Raw genomic sequence first — 16,887 nt, 5'->3', positions numbered from 1 at the left:
AAACAGACTCAACCTTTGTTATAGGAAGCATGTCTTCAACAACATACATTAGAATCAGTATGTTTAGTCCTTGCAAGCGTATAGACCGGAGTAGACAGTTATAGAACACTCACTCTAGTGTGTGTGTGTGTGTGTGTGTGTGTGTGTGTGTGTGTGTGTGTGTGTGTGTGTGTGTGTGTGTGTGTGTGTGTGTGTGTGTGTACTCAGGTTTTAGCTTCCTGCGTTGCTGGATCAACAGACGCCAGAAAAGAGCGCTCTTTCGCTCAGCAGTCGTTTGATTCTCTCGTGCGTCTTCACGTCCTCACCGTCCTCTCCGTCGTCTCTCTGACACACATCTGTCCATCTCACCGTCTTCTCCCTCTTGGCCGACGGGATCCTGTCGATCTCCGTCTCCTCTTCCTCGCTTTCCTGGCAAGCCCCGCACTCTGTGGGCGCGGACAAGTCCTTCACAAAATCCACTTCACCGTCTCTCTGGGGGCTTGTTTCCTCTCTTCTCCCGCTGTCCCTGTGCCTCGCCCCTTCCCTCTCCTCCTCTTTCGTGTCGCTCCGCAGTTGCTCCATCTCGGTCTCCATCACAGGGGGCGCGTTCTTTCTCTCCCTCTCCGGCGTTGAGTTTTTCTTTGCCTTGGTGCGACCCCTGAGGTTAGGCATCTGAAGAAGAAAAACAGACGCATTTGATGCTTTCTGCCTCTGAGCTGCATCTTTCTCATCCTTTCCGTCTCTGCAGGAGCCTGACAAGACACTACAAAGCCCTTCGCCTTTGATGCGTCCCTCCTGGACAGTTTGAGGCAGACAACAGGCTCTTTATCTATTATTAGACCTTTCTGAAGTGCTCAGTTGAGACGATTTATATTTACAGTGGGCCCCATATTTAGCAACTGCGACTTGAGCTAAGACATAGCCTAAAGACACACAAGGGGAAGAGTGACAGCTGTGTCGGGGAATGTGGAAAGGCAAGGCGAACGTACCTTGAAGTCTTTTCTCTTGCGCTGCAGAGTTGGCCTCTGAAGGAAGAGGATCTGCTTTGTCGACAAACTGCCATCGCTGTAAAAGGAAGAGCGGCACTTTTACCACTGTTATAATCTGAAGCAGCTCGTATACAGTACATGCAAGCTACTAAAACTAGGCCTATTTCTATCTACCCTGCCGTGCACTATGGAGCAGAAGTATACAAGACGATAAGAGTTCAACAGACGGCGTGTTTGATCACAGCTCAGACAGACTACAAAAACAATTTCACGTCGAGATGAACATTATGATGCCGATCTGTCAGATCTAATGCCATCTGTTCCGCATATCCAGCCACAGTGTCAATCAGCGTTTGCTAAAGAATATGCACAATATGCAGTATCTAAGATACAAAGACAATTATTCAGGGGGAAAAATAACTTCAGCATCGGTTAGAGCAGGGATGTCAAACTCAAATACACAGTGGGCCAAAATAAAAAAATTAAAAAATTGTACAAGTCGAGGGCCAGACTGGTTCAAAGTTTATTTAAATGTGGGCTTGCAGTCACGGGCCCTCGATATGTACCAGTGCACTAGCAGTGCATTGTGGGACTTGAATATTATGGTGGTGCATGTGTAGCAGAGTGACTGACTGACTTCAGCCTGATGGCATCAACAGTCTGATATCTCCCCCAGTCCATAGGGAATGGGATATCCCTTTGGTCTGATGGTTAAGATGTTGGACTTTCATGTGGGAGACCTTGGTTCGAATCCCAGGCATTGAATGTGCAGTATACCAGTGGGCCACTTCTAATAGTAATTAAATATCATCCCGCGGGCCGAAGATAATTCATTCACGGGCCTGATTTGGCCCCCGGGCCTTGAGTTTGACATATGTGGGTTAGAGAAACAATAATTAGGCAAGTTCATGCTGTTTTAGTTTACAGGCGTAAATCGAAATGCTGTATTATGCAGAGTGGATTATCAGTTGTGAGGCTAGGCGAATCCTAAAAACGAGTGTGTTGCTGAGTTGTGATTTAGCATTTGTACCTGTTGGTCCTTACGATGGGTGTTGGCAACACACACATCAGCCTCCACCCGAAGGGAGCCAGAGACTGAAGCAGAGGTATGTAGTCTGTCTTCACCACCACACCCTGGACAAGCAGACACACACTATACTGTACACACACTATATACACACTGGCACACTACAGTTTATTGTCATACCTCCAGACAAGGTCCCCCATTGGGATAACAGCGCCATCTGGCGCTGCAACAGAGTAAAACTCATAAGCTCCCGTACGAGAAATATCATTTGTCGGTAGGGCTGTCAATCACAAACGAGGGCACCGCCCCCGAGTGTATATAAGCCCTGCGGGCTATCATAACTTCCTCTTCCGCACCTCTGCTTACCTGCAACTAGAGTATCGCGAACTCAGCCATATAAGTATAATTTTCTTTAAAGTTTAGCCTAAGCGTCGGCTAGGAAGTCGGCCACCGGCCTTTATAGAATATCTCCTGTACGTCTTTATTCTTCAGTTCCAACAGTTTCGGCGTTCTCACCTGTTTCCTCGCTGTAAGTTTCCAGCTTCTTCTCTGAGCTTGTTATTGTCCGATAGCCTCTTGTAGCTTAGCCTAGCTTCAAGCTATCGTTGTTCCACGGCCCTCGGCTAGCATGCTGCTATCCTTGTTCCCCTGGAAGTGTGCTCGATGCTGGAGACTTATCGCTGGTGAGGACACCCACCCGCGGAATTTCCTTCGATGATCCCGCAGGCTGCTTCATGTGGTGAGTCTTTCGAGTGTTAGCAAGTGCCTTGCTTGCTCGTTCCTTTGTTTGATAGCCTCATGCTAGAAGGCCCTCACCAGGGCACTGATTGCTAGCGCGCCCTAGCTGGGTGTCGCTATTTTCTTTACTTCTAGCTGGCTAGGACTTTCCTATGTTTGTCCGGTGGTTTCTCGTGTTGTCCCCGCCGCCCTGGTCTCGCCGACCAGGGCTACGGGCCTCTCCTGGCAGGTTGTGTGGGCACGCAGCGGTGCCCGCTGTTTGTGCTTCCTTCACTTAGCCTCCGCTAGCCTTGTGGCCTGCCTGGTTTTTTCCCTCCACCGGACTCTGTTGCCTCCGGGGCTCGCGGCGCTGTACGCCACAGCGCTGCTTCTCGCCCCGGGCCGCAGCCTGCAGCCACTACGCCTATAGGGGGCTCCAGCGCGCCGCTGGTGCCCTACGGCGGACGGCTGCAACGTCACGGGACTACTTGCTGGTTCTCGCCCTCTCTCCCGCCGGTTCGGCTGGCCGCCGTCCCAGGGAGGAGAACCTGCTAGCCCGCCCGGCCGCTCCCATGCCGGGGGCGGCTAGCGGCGTGGTTTTTTCCCGCCTGCAGCCACGACGCCACGTTGTTTCTGCCTCCGGGGCTCGCGGCGCTGTACGCCACAGCGCTCCTTCCCGCCCCGGGCTGCAACCTGCAGCCACTACGCCTATCGGGGGCTCCAGCGCGCCGCTGGGGCCCTACGGCTGGCGTTCTGCAACTTCGAGGGACCCCGCCCGGCCGCTTCCACGCCGGGGGCGGCTAGCGGCGGCTCCGGTTCCCGCCTGCAGCCACGACGCCTATTGGGGGCTCCAGCGCGCCGCTGGTGCCCTACGGCTGGCGTCTGCAACTTTGAGGGACCCCGCCTGGCCGCTCCCACGCCGGGGGCGGTGAGCGGCGACGCCGGTTCCCGCCCTCTCTCCCTGGTACGGCTGGCGCCGTTTTATTCAGTGGAGAGAACCTACTGGTCCGCCTGGCTGCCCCCACGCTGGGGGTGACTAACGGCGACTTCCTCCTCCTTCCCCTTGGATTTTTCGTTCTCGGCCATGCTGGCTGAGCCCGGATCTTCCTGGCACGCTTATGTTCTGGTGGCACGCCTCCGAACAACGCTGTTAAAAGCGGGGATGAATTTGAGAGTGAGGATGAGGAGGGATGGAATTGGGTTGAAGACTCTTCTCCCAGTATTCCTCCTACAAGTGAGTCTTGCAAGTCCTCGGTTCCACGAGGACCCTGCATCCTTCCGCCCACCTCCGCCTCTACCCCCTCTCTCCCCTCCTCCATGCAGAAGGAGTGGAATGGGTCGGCGGCGCCCCAGTACATCCCGCTCTCCCCTCCACTGTGCCAGTGGAAGGGGGCCTGGGTCTGCGGCACCCGGATTGTGGTTTTTCCACATGGTGGGGCTCAAGGAGACCACTTAATTGCGCCCAAGCGCACTGAACACAGCTCTCCCCACAAGGCTTGTGGGAAGTGGGTGTGTTAGATGACATAGGGTTGAGGGCCTAGCCCTCCACGGGGTCTGGGTTCCGTGACGGCACACGGTCCTCCTCCCCCCGAATGCAGACGTTTGAGTTCTGTCCCACGCAGGGGAGAATGAAAATCTCTGTTGCCCAGTAGCTTTTTCCCTTGTCATCAGTAAGAGTATGGTAGTCGAAACAAAACTTTTGTTTACCTACCTCTCAGTCCCTAGCACAAAGGACCCTCCTCTCTGCTTACAGCCAGTCAGTGTATAGAGACCCATGCAGGGTTCTTTATTCACTCAATGGATTACTTATTGTCCCAGTCCTGCAGACTGGTGACAATTAAAAGGTTTTTCCCTGGTTTGCAATGGGCTCCACTGTTTTGCTATTAGTCACAATAGCAAAGCTTCTCTTCTGTGCTATTCTCCTCTGTCTCCACTGAGCGGCACTGTCGTGCCGAGTTCAGTTCAGAACAGGAGTATGGAGTGTTATGTACAGCATCTTAACACTCTTCAGGGACGCCGAGCCGGACTCCTCCCACAGAACCTGTGGGATGAGGTGGCGTAAATGACCTTGGACTGTGGGTACAGGGGTCCCTGACTACACAGGGACCTCCTTCCCCCAGGCGCTAATATTTATTTTCCTTATTCCATGCAGGGATAATGAAAATGGTTACTGCCTCCCTTGTCCCCAAGTCTTAAAAAAGAAAGAAAAAGTGTTTTGAGCGAGCGTGGCCTGCTCACTCCTACACTTGCACGGACAACCTCTTATCGCTTGCAACCGCTCAGTGTAATGAAGCCCATGCAGGGCTTTCTACTCACGATAACAGATTTCCCAGTCTTGCAGTCATGCAGACAGGTTACAATCAGAATGGGTTGCAGACATGCTGAGGTTCCCACCCATGTTAACTGCGGTTCACAGTGGTGTGGTTTCTCCTATGTGCATTTTTCCTCTGCCTACACTAAACGGCACTGTAGTGTCGATTCTAGTGCAGGACAGGAAGTGTTTCACTATCGGTGTGTGGGATTATGAGTTGGCCTAATTTTCCCTGCAAGGAACTATTAAAGGCCTCAGATCTGGTTTAAACGTTTACACGTTCTTCCCCGTGCTGGGGTAAATGTTTTTACGTAACGAACCGTATTTCGCAGAATGCTCTTTCTGTTTCTCTTTCCACCACCGTTCAACATGTTGACGTCACGTCCGTTGGCGCGGCCGTCACCGGATATGGAGGGGAGCTTCCCGGATACGGAAGTTCTAATCCCCAACGTTCCTTCTCCCCCGTGCAACCTAACGGTTTCTCCCTCGTTTCACAGCACGTTAGCACGTTGTGTGAAACGGTTAGGTTCCGAACGGAACCCTTGTTTATTTAATACCCTTGATGGTATTCTGATAAACATTGGAGACTGTGCAATCCGAGCAATGGGTGTTACGTCAGTAACACGTGGCCTTAGATTGCATTTCTTGAACCACCCCCGCTTCCAGCTGGGGTAATTACACTCGAGCTCGCGCTTGTAAGCAGGGGCTCTGAGTGAGGAAATAAGCTCGGTACTATGCAATGGTGCTGTAGTAGAGCTCTTACGAGACCTGAACCAGCTTGGTTTCTGGACTCGAATTTTTCCTGGTTCGGAAAAAAGGGGGGGGGAGCTGCATCCCTTCTGGATTAGGGATATCACACCAACTTGGTGTTGGCCCACCTGAAGGCCTTGGGTTTTCAACGTCTTTTTGGCAAAAGTATGTTGACGCCCTCCCAGCGGATCTCCTTCTTGGGGATACCTCTGGATTCGACCACGATGTCTACCCGCCTCTCTCTGGAGGGGGTGGACAGGTTCCTGACGTGTCTTTGCTCCTTTCAAATTGGACCAAGTGGTCAGTTACAAGGAGTGTATGAAGTTGGCAGGGCTGATGGCTTCAGCGGTGCAACTTCTTCGCCTGGGCAGGTTTCATATGAGACCGTTCTGGCGGTGGACACTGACGCTCAGGATTCCTCCCCTGCAAGGGTGCAGGGAAGTGGTGGTCAGCCAGGCCTGCATGGACGCGCTGGTCCCATGGCGGGACCAGGCGTTGTTAATGAGTGGAGTCTCCATAGGCGTGGTGGTGTCACGCAAGGTGATCACCACAGACGCCAGCCGCTCGGGCTGGGACGCCACCCACGAGGGGCGCTCAGCCAGGGGTCTGTGGACCCCGGCCACGTTGGAGTACCACTTCAGTTATCTGGAGTTAATGGCGATCTACTTGGCTCTCAAGTATTTCGAACCGTTTCTCCGGGGTTGTCATGTCCTGGTCAGGACGGACGACATGGCAGCCTTGTACTTTCTCAACAAGCAAGGCGGCCTCTCCTCGCGCACGCTGGATCAGCTGGCGCGCGAGATGACTCTCTGGTGCGTACCGTGCCTGAGGTCCTTTAGAGCCTCCCATGTTCCAGGCCTTCAGAACGGCGGCGCCGATCTGTTGTCCAGGGGGAGCCTCGCTACGAGGATTGGTCTCTCCACCATGCGGTGGTGAGACAGATCTTCTCCAGGTTCGGTCAACCTCGGTTCGATCTCTTTGCTTCCCAGGAGAACGCGAAGTGCCCCCTCTACTTCTCAGTGAGGGGACCTTCGCCTCTGGGGGTGGATGCGTTAGCACACGAGTGGCCGGAAGGCCGTCTCTATGCGTTCCAACCGCTGGAACTGATCCTTCCCACACTGGAGAGGATCAGGAGTTCCAACCTGGAGGTTCTTCTCTTGGCACCGTCCAGGGGAGTGTGGAGGTCTCTGATCACCCCACTGCTCTACCGGTCCCCCTGGCAGCTCCCCTCGCATAGGGACCTGCTGCGCCAGGCGGGGGACGATATCTTCCATCCCGACCCCCAGGCCCTAGACCTGTGGTTTTGGCCTGTGAGAGGGAGAACCTGCTAGCCGCAGGCTTCTCAACGGCGGTTGTAGCTACTTTTCAGAGTGCTAAAGCCCCCTCCACTAGGGTGGTATATGATGGAAGGTGGAATGTTTTCTTGGACTGGTGTGAGCTACAGGAGCCACCTGTGGTGGCTCACTTGGCTCCAGCCCAGAAGGCGTTTAGTTTTCTTGCGGGACCGCCTGGACCTTGGTCTGGCGTTCTCTACGCTTAGGGGTTATTTAGCGGCTTTTGATGCCTGTCACCTGGGGGTGTCAGGCATGGGCCTTTCTAAATTCCCTGAGGTGGTCAAGTTCATACACGGTGTCGACCGTTTAAGACCTGTGACTAGATTTTTGTTCCCTGCTTGGGATCTACAAGTGGTTCTTGAGGGCCTTTGCAAGGCACCCTGTGAACCGATTGGGAGGACCTCTTTGAAACATTTAAGTTTCAAGACAGCTCTTTTGCTTGCCTTGTCTACGGCTAAGCGTGTGAGCGACCTTCATGCGCTCTCTGTGAGCCCTGATTGTATGAGGTTTCTCAATAATGACTCCAGGGTTCTTCTTAAACCTCAATTGAGTTTTATTCCTAAGAACCGAATGGTCCCGAAGGAACCTGTTGTTGGACGGCTTTCCATCCTCCTCCGTTTGCATCGGAGGAGGATAGGCGTCTTCATTGTCTTTGTCCAGTTAGGGCCCTGAAGGCCTACTGTGACAAGACGGTGGACAGCAGGTCTACTTCTCAGCTTTTCGTGGTCATGAATGCCCGTCAGCGAAAAGCGGTGTCCAAACCCACTCTGTCGAGATGGATTGTGGATGCTGTTAGGTTGGCTTACACCCGGGCTGGGTCTGAAGTGCCGGAAGCACTTAAGGCCCACAGTACTAGGGGTGTGTCTACCTCTAGGGTTTTGTCCAAAAGGTGTCTCCATTGAGGAGATTTGTGCGGCGGCGAATTGGTCTTCGCCGTCCACCTTTGCGACCTACTATCACCTGGACGTTGCGCCTTCTGCTATGGCGCATACGATTCTAGGTGCTGCTGCCCCGCCTACTATGTAGTGGGGCGGCTCTCTCCCCTTCCTGGGACAGCTTGCTACTGTCTCTAGGATACCTGGGGGGGGACCCTGAGTCTTTCCCTTATATTACTGTAGTATTATAAGGCGGACCTGTGTCTGCCCTTAGTGCATATGGCAGGCCTCGGTCTGTCAGGGTCTCTTTTCTGTCTAAACACGCCCAGGCCCTGTGGGCCTGGGTCGGATCAGTCTTGAAAGGGGTCACGTCGGTTGACGGGACCTCCTTCCGGGTGTGGTCGGTGTGAACGACAGTCTTGTCGGTTCATGGCTTCTCGGGGAGTGTATGAGTCCCAATGGGGGACCTTGTCTGGAGGTATGACAATAAACGTATAGGTTCCGAACGGAACCATGTTTATTTAATACCGGAGGACAAGGTCCCCCAGAATAAAGCCCCTCGGTTCGCTAGTTGCGGGCGCAGAGGTGCGGCTTTAGAGGAAGTTATGATAGCCCGCAGGGCTTATATACACTCGGGGGCGGTGCCCTCGTTTGTGATTGACAGCCCTACCGACAAATGATATTTCTCGTACGGGAGCTTATGAGTTTTACTCTGTTGCAGCGCCAGATGGCGCTGTTATCCCAATGGGGGACCTTGTCCTCCGGTATTAAATAAACATGGTTCCGTTCGGAACCTATACGTTTACAGCACTGTGTCCCAAACACTGGGTCGCGACCCATGTGTGGGTCACAGACCAATTGTTATGGGTCACGACTTTAGTAAAAATCCAATTTTCTTTTCTTTTTTTTTTCTTTTTCTTTTCTTTTTAGAAATTTAGATTTTTTTTTTCTTTTTTAAATACATTTTCAAACAAAGAAACAAACACATCTAAGAAATTACATAAATAAAGCGACACGTTGTGAGCTTGTAGATCTGCTGTTTTTACTAGTTTGGGTCCCGGCTGAATGTGTAATTTCTCTTTTGAGTCACAGGCTAAAAAGTCTGGGAACCACTTTTTTACGGTACTGTACATACACACAGACTTCAATACAGCCATGCCAAAAGAACACACACATGACATACACTACAACAATACAATAGACAAGCCACACATACTGATTAACAGGCAGTAATCCATAACGCGCGCGTACACACACACACACACACACACACACACACACACACACACACACACACACAGACACACACACACACACACACACACACACACACACACACACACACACACACACACACACACACACGGTCACTATCCCCATACTTATGCAATATGGATGATTGAACAAAGCTTACGCCTGCAACTGCAAAGTACTGTATCTGAATCCGCTACGGATCAACACCTACATCAACAACAGTCCACTGCTCAACAACGATGGCATCATAGGAGGTGGTCACGGTCTCCTCAGCAGAGCTCTGAAAGATAAACACGCCATCCACGGACGAAACGCCATTCTCTGCAAAGAGAGGGAGAGAGGGAGGAAGGAAGAGTCAAAGAGTAATGTAAGTGAAAGAGAAAAACAGAAAGTGTCAGTAAGAGTGCTGCTGTCTACGAGGAAGCTGCAGGGGGAAATAAAGGTTTGTTGGACAACTTTTAGTATTTGTAGTGCCCCACACACATGGACGGACAGAGGCGAAAACATAATCTCCGCCTTCTGGAGGTTCCGGCCTGGTGGAGATAATGAGATGACGTAAGAGACGAAAGGTTGGACATTTATAGACTGAGACAGAAGAAGATACTTCTTGTTGAGTCAAAAGCTCAACTCCACTATCAAATCTCTTAAGAATTTATCCCAAATCCTCTGGGCTTAGACCTACTTATATCACGGCTGACTGAACAGGGTCTTTGGCTGTAAGACATGGATTTAAAAGCACATATCGCCCACGCATGTCATCCATCACCCGACCCCAGCCCGAGCAGGTCTGTGTGTGCCTCTACTGTAACCACTAACAAACAAAGATAAACAACTGACATTATCCTGTAGCATTTCCAGATTGAGACACACATATAGGACATCTGAGTGGGAGACGGTGGATAAACTCATGAAGTGAATATTTTGGTGGTCAAAAGTCAAGGTCATTGTAATCTCTCTACTGCCATTCTTGTCGCATTCCTAAGACAATAATTTGATTACAATAAATGTACTCCCATTGATTCCGGATGGGGACCCGAATGCATTCGGATCCCCATCCAGAATCAATGGGGGTACATTTAATATGATTATTTTTTTGTCTTAGGGATGTGACAAATACTACAAAAAAAATATTATTTAACTCAAGTCTCCATGGCGTGAGTAATTAATAGAATAAATTACATTTTGGGGGTGAACTACTCCTTTAAACATGTAATGTCGTTAGTAGGAATAAACACAGAAGCACTCAGGAGGAAGTGGACTGAAAAGGGGAGGAGCCAAACCCCAGTTCCTGTTTAACACAAGAAAGGAGGTCGTGCCCCCAGAGGCAAAAACCAGAGGTGTCGCACCAAATTCTGGGCTGGGTACAAGGATTCACGCCGAAAAATTTTCAAATCCTTCTAAGGTTTTTTGTTAAACCTATGTTTCTATGTCAGTGATGCTCAAACTTTTTCATGTGAAGGACCCCCAAAATGATACGTATTTGGCCACAGACCCCCATCTCAAAATATCTAGTTCCAGGGACCCCCCCCCCCCCCCCCCAGAAGCAAAATTTGATTTACAAATGTTCGCTTAAAAAAAATACATATATTAAAAGATTTGCACACATTTTGACAAGTTTTCATAGCAGATCTACAAGCTTGCAGCTTGTAATTCTATTTTTCAACAGCTAAAGTATAAAATAATTAAGGCCCCCTCCACCTCAGTCCCACTTTCCCCCCCTCCCCTTGTGACGCCCCTGGCAAAAACAGAAATGTTTCTAGCGAACGGGTTCCATATTGAGGTCATTGTCTGTCCCATTCTCATGAGTGTGATATCTGAGGAACGCCTGGAGGTAATTTAATTACATCTGACACACATGTCCACCTGGACTCAAGGATGAACTGATTAGAATCTGGTGGTCAAAGGTCAAGGTCACAATGACCTCACAAAACATGTTCATTAAAATGGTTCAAATTCCTCACTGCATATCTTCGTTGTCAGGTGGGAACCTTGTACGTCCAAAACCGTACGTTTTGTATTTATCATTTTTAAAATTATTTAAACTAGTGAAAACAGCCGATCTACAAGCACACAACGCCTCGCACCGCGAGGTGTTGTGTGCTTGTAGATTGGCTGTTTTCACAACTTTTTTTCACAACCTTTGTGCGATGGTATAATGATACTTTGCGAAAAAAAAATACAAATTTGAAACTTGGAGATACAAGGTTTCTGCCCGACAGTGGCGATATATTACATGAGTCTGGACATACAATACATGTTGGTGGAAGCACTCTGTTCTCTCTACATTAAATATCTACAAGCTTGTAAGCTATTTTCTGCAAGGGTTTCCCTCAGAATGGGATGCTGGGGTTTAAGTGGTTAAAGGTCCAAGTGCAATTTTAAGTATCCTGAAAATGTAATAAAAGGCAGTCAAAGTCTTTGAGCTTGGATTTAAAATCAGTCAGCCTTCGGGAAAGACTCAAGATATTCTGGAGGCTTGTTCCAAATATTATGTGTAATTAAATGATGCCTCACCATGTTCCATTTTAATTCTGGGAACAGTTAGCAGACCAGTCCCAGGTGACCAGAGATGTCTGGACTCTGGAGGATTCATTTTGTAAAATTAAAGGTAGGGTAAGTGATTGCATTTAATTCAAATAATAACAAAATGGGTTTATGATAGTACTAGTTACTATAGAGTGTTTGGTTAATACTGTATTTTGGACTTCAGCCTTATCCCCATGTGAGGAGAAAAAAGCAGTTTCAGTTCCTCCACCAAAACTGTTGGGTGACAGGTTTAACTCCAATCAGGATAGAGTGGGGCCTTCCTCCAATCATGATCGAGTGGGGGCGGGCCTTATGCACACCAAGGCCCGCCCCCACTTGATCATGATTGGAGGAAGGCCCCCGCCTGTCACCCACATGAAAACTGAAACTGAAACTTAAGTGAAATCACTTACCCTACCTTTGACAATTCTGATTACTTTCAATTGCATGTTTATCCGTTACGGCTGAATTGGTGACTGAGAGCAATTCCAAGATGACTTGGACACCACCGCTCGCTAAGCAGCCGACGCTAGAACAAGAGAACGTACCACTGTTCTCTCCCAGGTGGAAGAAACCGTCGACGAGGTGAGCGCCGCTGGTGAAGTGCTGAGTCATGTGATCCAGCCAGTGGGCGTCGACCTCAGTGGTTAGCCCCGCCTCCTTTAGTATGCGCAGCGGAACCCTGACCGCATAGAACCTCAAAGAACTGCTGGTTTCCTCGGTGTGGTTGTACAGGGCAAAGAGCTGCAACCCTGGGTGTGACACGCGCACACACACACACACACACACACACACACACACACACACACACACACACACACACACACACACACACACACACACACACACACACACACACACACACACACACACACACACACACACACACACACACACACACACACACACACACACACACACGTGGAGGAAGATTATAAGTTATATAGAGATTTACAGACGTCACCGTTATAGAGATAAAACAAAAAGTATATTTACATAAAGATTTGCATCAATAGTTCTAAGTAATGGACCCACTACAGTATATAACCAAAAGTAAACTGTCCACTTACTTGCCTGCACCGGAGGGGGTGAGGTTACATTCTTCTTCTCTTTCTCAGAACTCTTAACTCGTATGTGGTTGTTGTTGTTGTGGGTTATCGCTCTACTGGTTCTGTCCATCTCACTGTCATTGGACTCTGGCCTGTGGCTGTGGTTTAGCAGAGGAGAGCTGACCCAGCTCTCCGAGCTCCAACATCGTCTCAGTTCTCTGTCGATGCCTGGGTCTGGACTGAAATGTCTCTCTGTTGAGTCTCTGAGCTCAGCTTCAGCATCCGTTGCTTCTGGTGGACTGCGGTCCAGCAGGCCGTCTCCACCAGCGCTCACTGGTGATCCCGGACTCAGCGGATCCCCTTGAACTTCTGCTGAGTTTTGGTCCTGCGCTTGGCACGTGGGTGGTTCACCGGGGCAGATCTCTGAGGTATGGATTAGAACATGGCTCCGCATTTGTTTAGTCGGTTCGTCTGACCCAAGTTCCAAGTTCTGGATGGGTTTTAAGGGGTCCGGCACTCTGGGCTCCGAGGGCGTGCGGTCCTGTGTGCACTGCTCAGGACGGTCGTGGTCCGAGTCCCGAGGTTCTGAGGGACTGCGCTCTGAGAGATTCTGTTCAGGTTGTGAGACATTGCAGGGTGGTTCTGGAGGTTCTACTGGACTGGTGCTGGCACTGAAGGGGTGTCTGTGTATGGGGGAGGGGCTGGAATGCAGAGAGGAGAGCTCATCGGGGTCCCAGGGGCCCAGGAAACAGGGACCCCCACCAGGCTGCTGCAGAAAGCCTACAAACATCACTCCTTGCTCTGCCATGTCCTGGATCTGCAGAGGTCAGAGCATGCGCACGCGTGCACGCACGGGCGCACACGCACACGCACACACACGCACGCACACACACACACACACACACACACACACACATTAGTATAATCCATTGCCATTTTTTTGCCGGTAAATGGTTCGGGAAAACTCCCCTTATTAACCTGTGTTATAAATGTCATACGTCTGTTCATATTAGTGTAGGTAAAATCAGACAACATGGCTGAGAAAACACTGAAAAAGAAACATAACAGACTGAAAAAGGGAAAAGCAGATCTGTGTCCATAAGGCAAGTGTTCCTCAAATTCCTCACTGCATATCGTCATTGTCAGGTGGAAACCTTGTATGTCCAAAACCGTTTGTTTTGTATTTATCATTTTTAAAATGATTTAAACTAGTGAAAACAGCCGATCTACAAGCACACAACGCCTCGCACCGCGAGGTGTTGTAGATCAGCTGTTTTTCACTACTTTTGTGCGATTGTATGATGAAGCAGTGCTTTACTTTGCGGAAAAATGTACAAATTTGAAACTTGGAGATATGAGGTTTTAATGTAGGTAAAATCAGACAACATGGCTGAGAAAACACTGAAAAAGAAACATGACTTAACAGACTGAAAAAAGGAAAAGCAGATCTGTGGCCATAATAAGGCAAGCGTCACAACCCCTGGAGGAGACTGGAGCTCTCTCTCTCTCTCTCTCTCTCTCTCCCTCCCTCCCTCCACTGGACCATGGTGCATGGCCAGCTTCCTGGGCTGGACAGCTGTCTGTGGCATCATCACGAACGTCCAGAAAGACAGCAATGCCCAGAAGTTAAAAATAAATAAATAAATGTATCGGCCAATTCGTCCATAATGATCTGCATTGGCAGGGGAAGAGTGTTGTTGGACAAAAGAGACATTTCTATTTCATGCAAATATCATGGGCAAGAATCAAGTTTGTATCTGATCGTTGAGCAGAATGCACCAATTTAAAATTCATGTTAAGTAGGAACATGTTCATGTAAAATCCAAAATAATGTGTAGAGAGACCAGCTGCAGAATATGTGGAGAGATGCGAAGCTTCTCATGTTTCCTAGCATACACACCCTTCATATACAGTATATGGCCCCTGTACTGGCAAATATACAGTACATCAGTGTTGTTTTTGACAGCAAATTTTGATTTTGATTTTGATTTAAATATCATAAGATTTTAGGTGACTAAATCTACAGTTGATTTAGTCGACTAAAATGTATTTTGGCAGGCCTTGATGACATCGTAATGACTGATTTTACACTTGGTTGTGTGCTGAAAATAGCAGATCTACAAGCTCACAACGCGTCGCAGCGCGATGCGTTGTGAGCTTGTAGATCTGCTATTTTCAGCACCTGAGAGCAACCAAACATAAAATGACTCTCTTCTCCACGAGTCCCTCCCTAACGTTTTAGTCTAGTTTTTATTTTGTTGACGAAATTGACAATATATTTAGTCTCAGTTATAGTCATCACAGCTTAATTTTTATTTAGTTTTTATTTCGTTTTCGTCAGTGAAAAAAAGAATCGTCATAGTTTTAGTTGACGAAATCAACACTGCAGTAGTAGCAGTACATGTACACACACGTGCATGCACAAATATACTGTATAATACATACATTAGCTACAGTATGCAAGTATTTATCAGTGGATCAACACAAAAATATTCTAATTTGTTTTTTGGTGAACGCATGCATGGTGAGCTTGTAGATCTTCTGTCTTCTAAACAGGATGACACAATAAGCCAGAGGCTTGTTTCCATTGTGGACCATTAAATATTCAATACTCAAACAACAGGGCAACAAAAACAACTACACACAAATAGAGAGAGGGCGAGATCATTTAGCGACCTACAACCGGGTCGCAACGTGGTCGGTAGTTTTCAGCGATCGGGTCGCTAAATCAACCGACTGGGACGCTAAAACCACCGACCGGGACGCTAAAACCACCGACCGGGATGCTAAAACCACCGACCGGGACGCTAAAACCACCGACCGGGTCGCTAAATCGACCGACTGGGACGCTAAAACCACCGACCGGGACGCTAAAACCACCGACCGGGACGCTAAAACCACCGACCGGGACGCTAAAACCACCGACCGGGTCGCTAAATCCACCGACCGGGACGCTAAATCCACCGACCAGGACGCTAAATCCACCGACCGGGTAGGTAAATCCACCGACCGGTGGTCGCTTATCCACCGACCACCGGGATACTAACCCTAACCCTAACCTTAACCCTAACCCTAACCCTAAACCTAACCAAAATCTTCCGACCGGGTCACTAGATGTACCAACCGGGTCACTAAATCTACCGACCTAAAACTGCAGGCAGGTCGGTAGATTTAGCGACCGGGTCGGTCGATTTAGCGGCGCGGTCGGTGATTTAGCGACCCGGTCGCTCGATTTAGTGACCCGGTCGCTCGATTTAGCGACCCGGTCGCTCGATTTAGCGACCCGGTCGTTGAAAACTACCGACCACGTTGCGACCCGGTTGTAGGTCGCTAAATGATCTCGCTCTTACTGCACAAATATAGAAAATCTAAATATACAGATTAAATAATATATTAAATCCCTAGTTAGATTTACTGTTGCAACCCTAATATAGATATGTAGATGTACATAGACAGATTATCTATTGGGTTAACAATATATAGCCTATACAGTACTGTATTATGGTATGTTTGTTAACCACAGTGTGGCAAGGAATTAAGCAGCCTCGTTTACAGACAAACAAAGGATGACAAACTCAGGGCGGATGCAAAATAACAGCCCACCTAATCAGCGCGAAGATCAAATATTCAAATGATCTCATTATCTCAATGTGTGAGCATGTGTGCATGTGTGCGTGTGTGTGTGTGTGTGTGTGTGTGTGTGTGTGTGTGTGTGTGTGTATGCATGCATGCGTGCGTGTGTGCGTGAGTGTGTGTGCATGCCTCCCCCTGAGGCATGCTGGTGGTTAATTGTCAGTTGATATTTAGCATGACAGTCAGAGACAGACTCAACAGAGAGAACTCACAATGCAAAACTACCAGTGGACAATAATGAGACATATCGCTTCCTATTAAACACTAACTTGACACTTCACTAACACACACGTGTGCAGATGCAAGCACGCACACACACACACACACACACACACACACACACACACACACACACACACAGAGCGACACACCTTTGGTGAATGTCTGACAGTCTATTTGAGGCAATGGAATGTGTTAAAAATTAAGAAGATGAAAAGAAGTAC

At 49.1% G+C, this 16,887-nt stretch overlaps 1 protein-coding gene across 1 annotated transcript in view; it reads right to left on the bottom strand.

The window, feature by feature from the left end:
* Positions 1 to 231: 231 nt before the first annotated feature.
* rftn1a (raftlin, lipid raft linker 1a) overlaps positions 232 to 16,887 on the bottom strand; it is a gene marked incomplete at both ends in the record, with an annotated part of 54,726 nt that continues 38,070 nt past the window's right edge. Inside the window, 6 exons of the mRNA XM_080735543.1 lie at positions 232 to 651; positions 969 to 1,044; positions 1,999 to 2,102; positions 9,448 to 9,557; positions 12,311 to 12,514; positions 12,833 to 13,628. Coding sequence (XP_080591669.1) covers positions 232 to 651; positions 969 to 1,044; positions 1,999 to 2,102; positions 9,448 to 9,557; positions 12,311 to 12,514; positions 12,833 to 13,628 — 1,710 coding nt within the window. The remainder of the gene's footprint in view (positions 652 to 968; positions 1,045 to 1,998; positions 2,103 to 9,447; positions 9,558 to 12,310; positions 12,515 to 12,832; positions 13,629 to 16,887) is intronic.

This window comes from Nannobrachium achirus (genome assembly GCF_963921795.1).
Source record: "Nannobrachium achirus genome assembly, chromosome: 10".
In the NCBI taxonomy this organism is placed as follows: domain Eukaryota; kingdom Metazoa; phylum Chordata; class Actinopteri; order Myctophiformes; family Myctophidae; genus Nannobrachium; species Nannobrachium achirus.
Note: the sequence above shows the minus strand (reverse complement) of the source record. Positions and strands in the feature narration are given on the sequence as shown.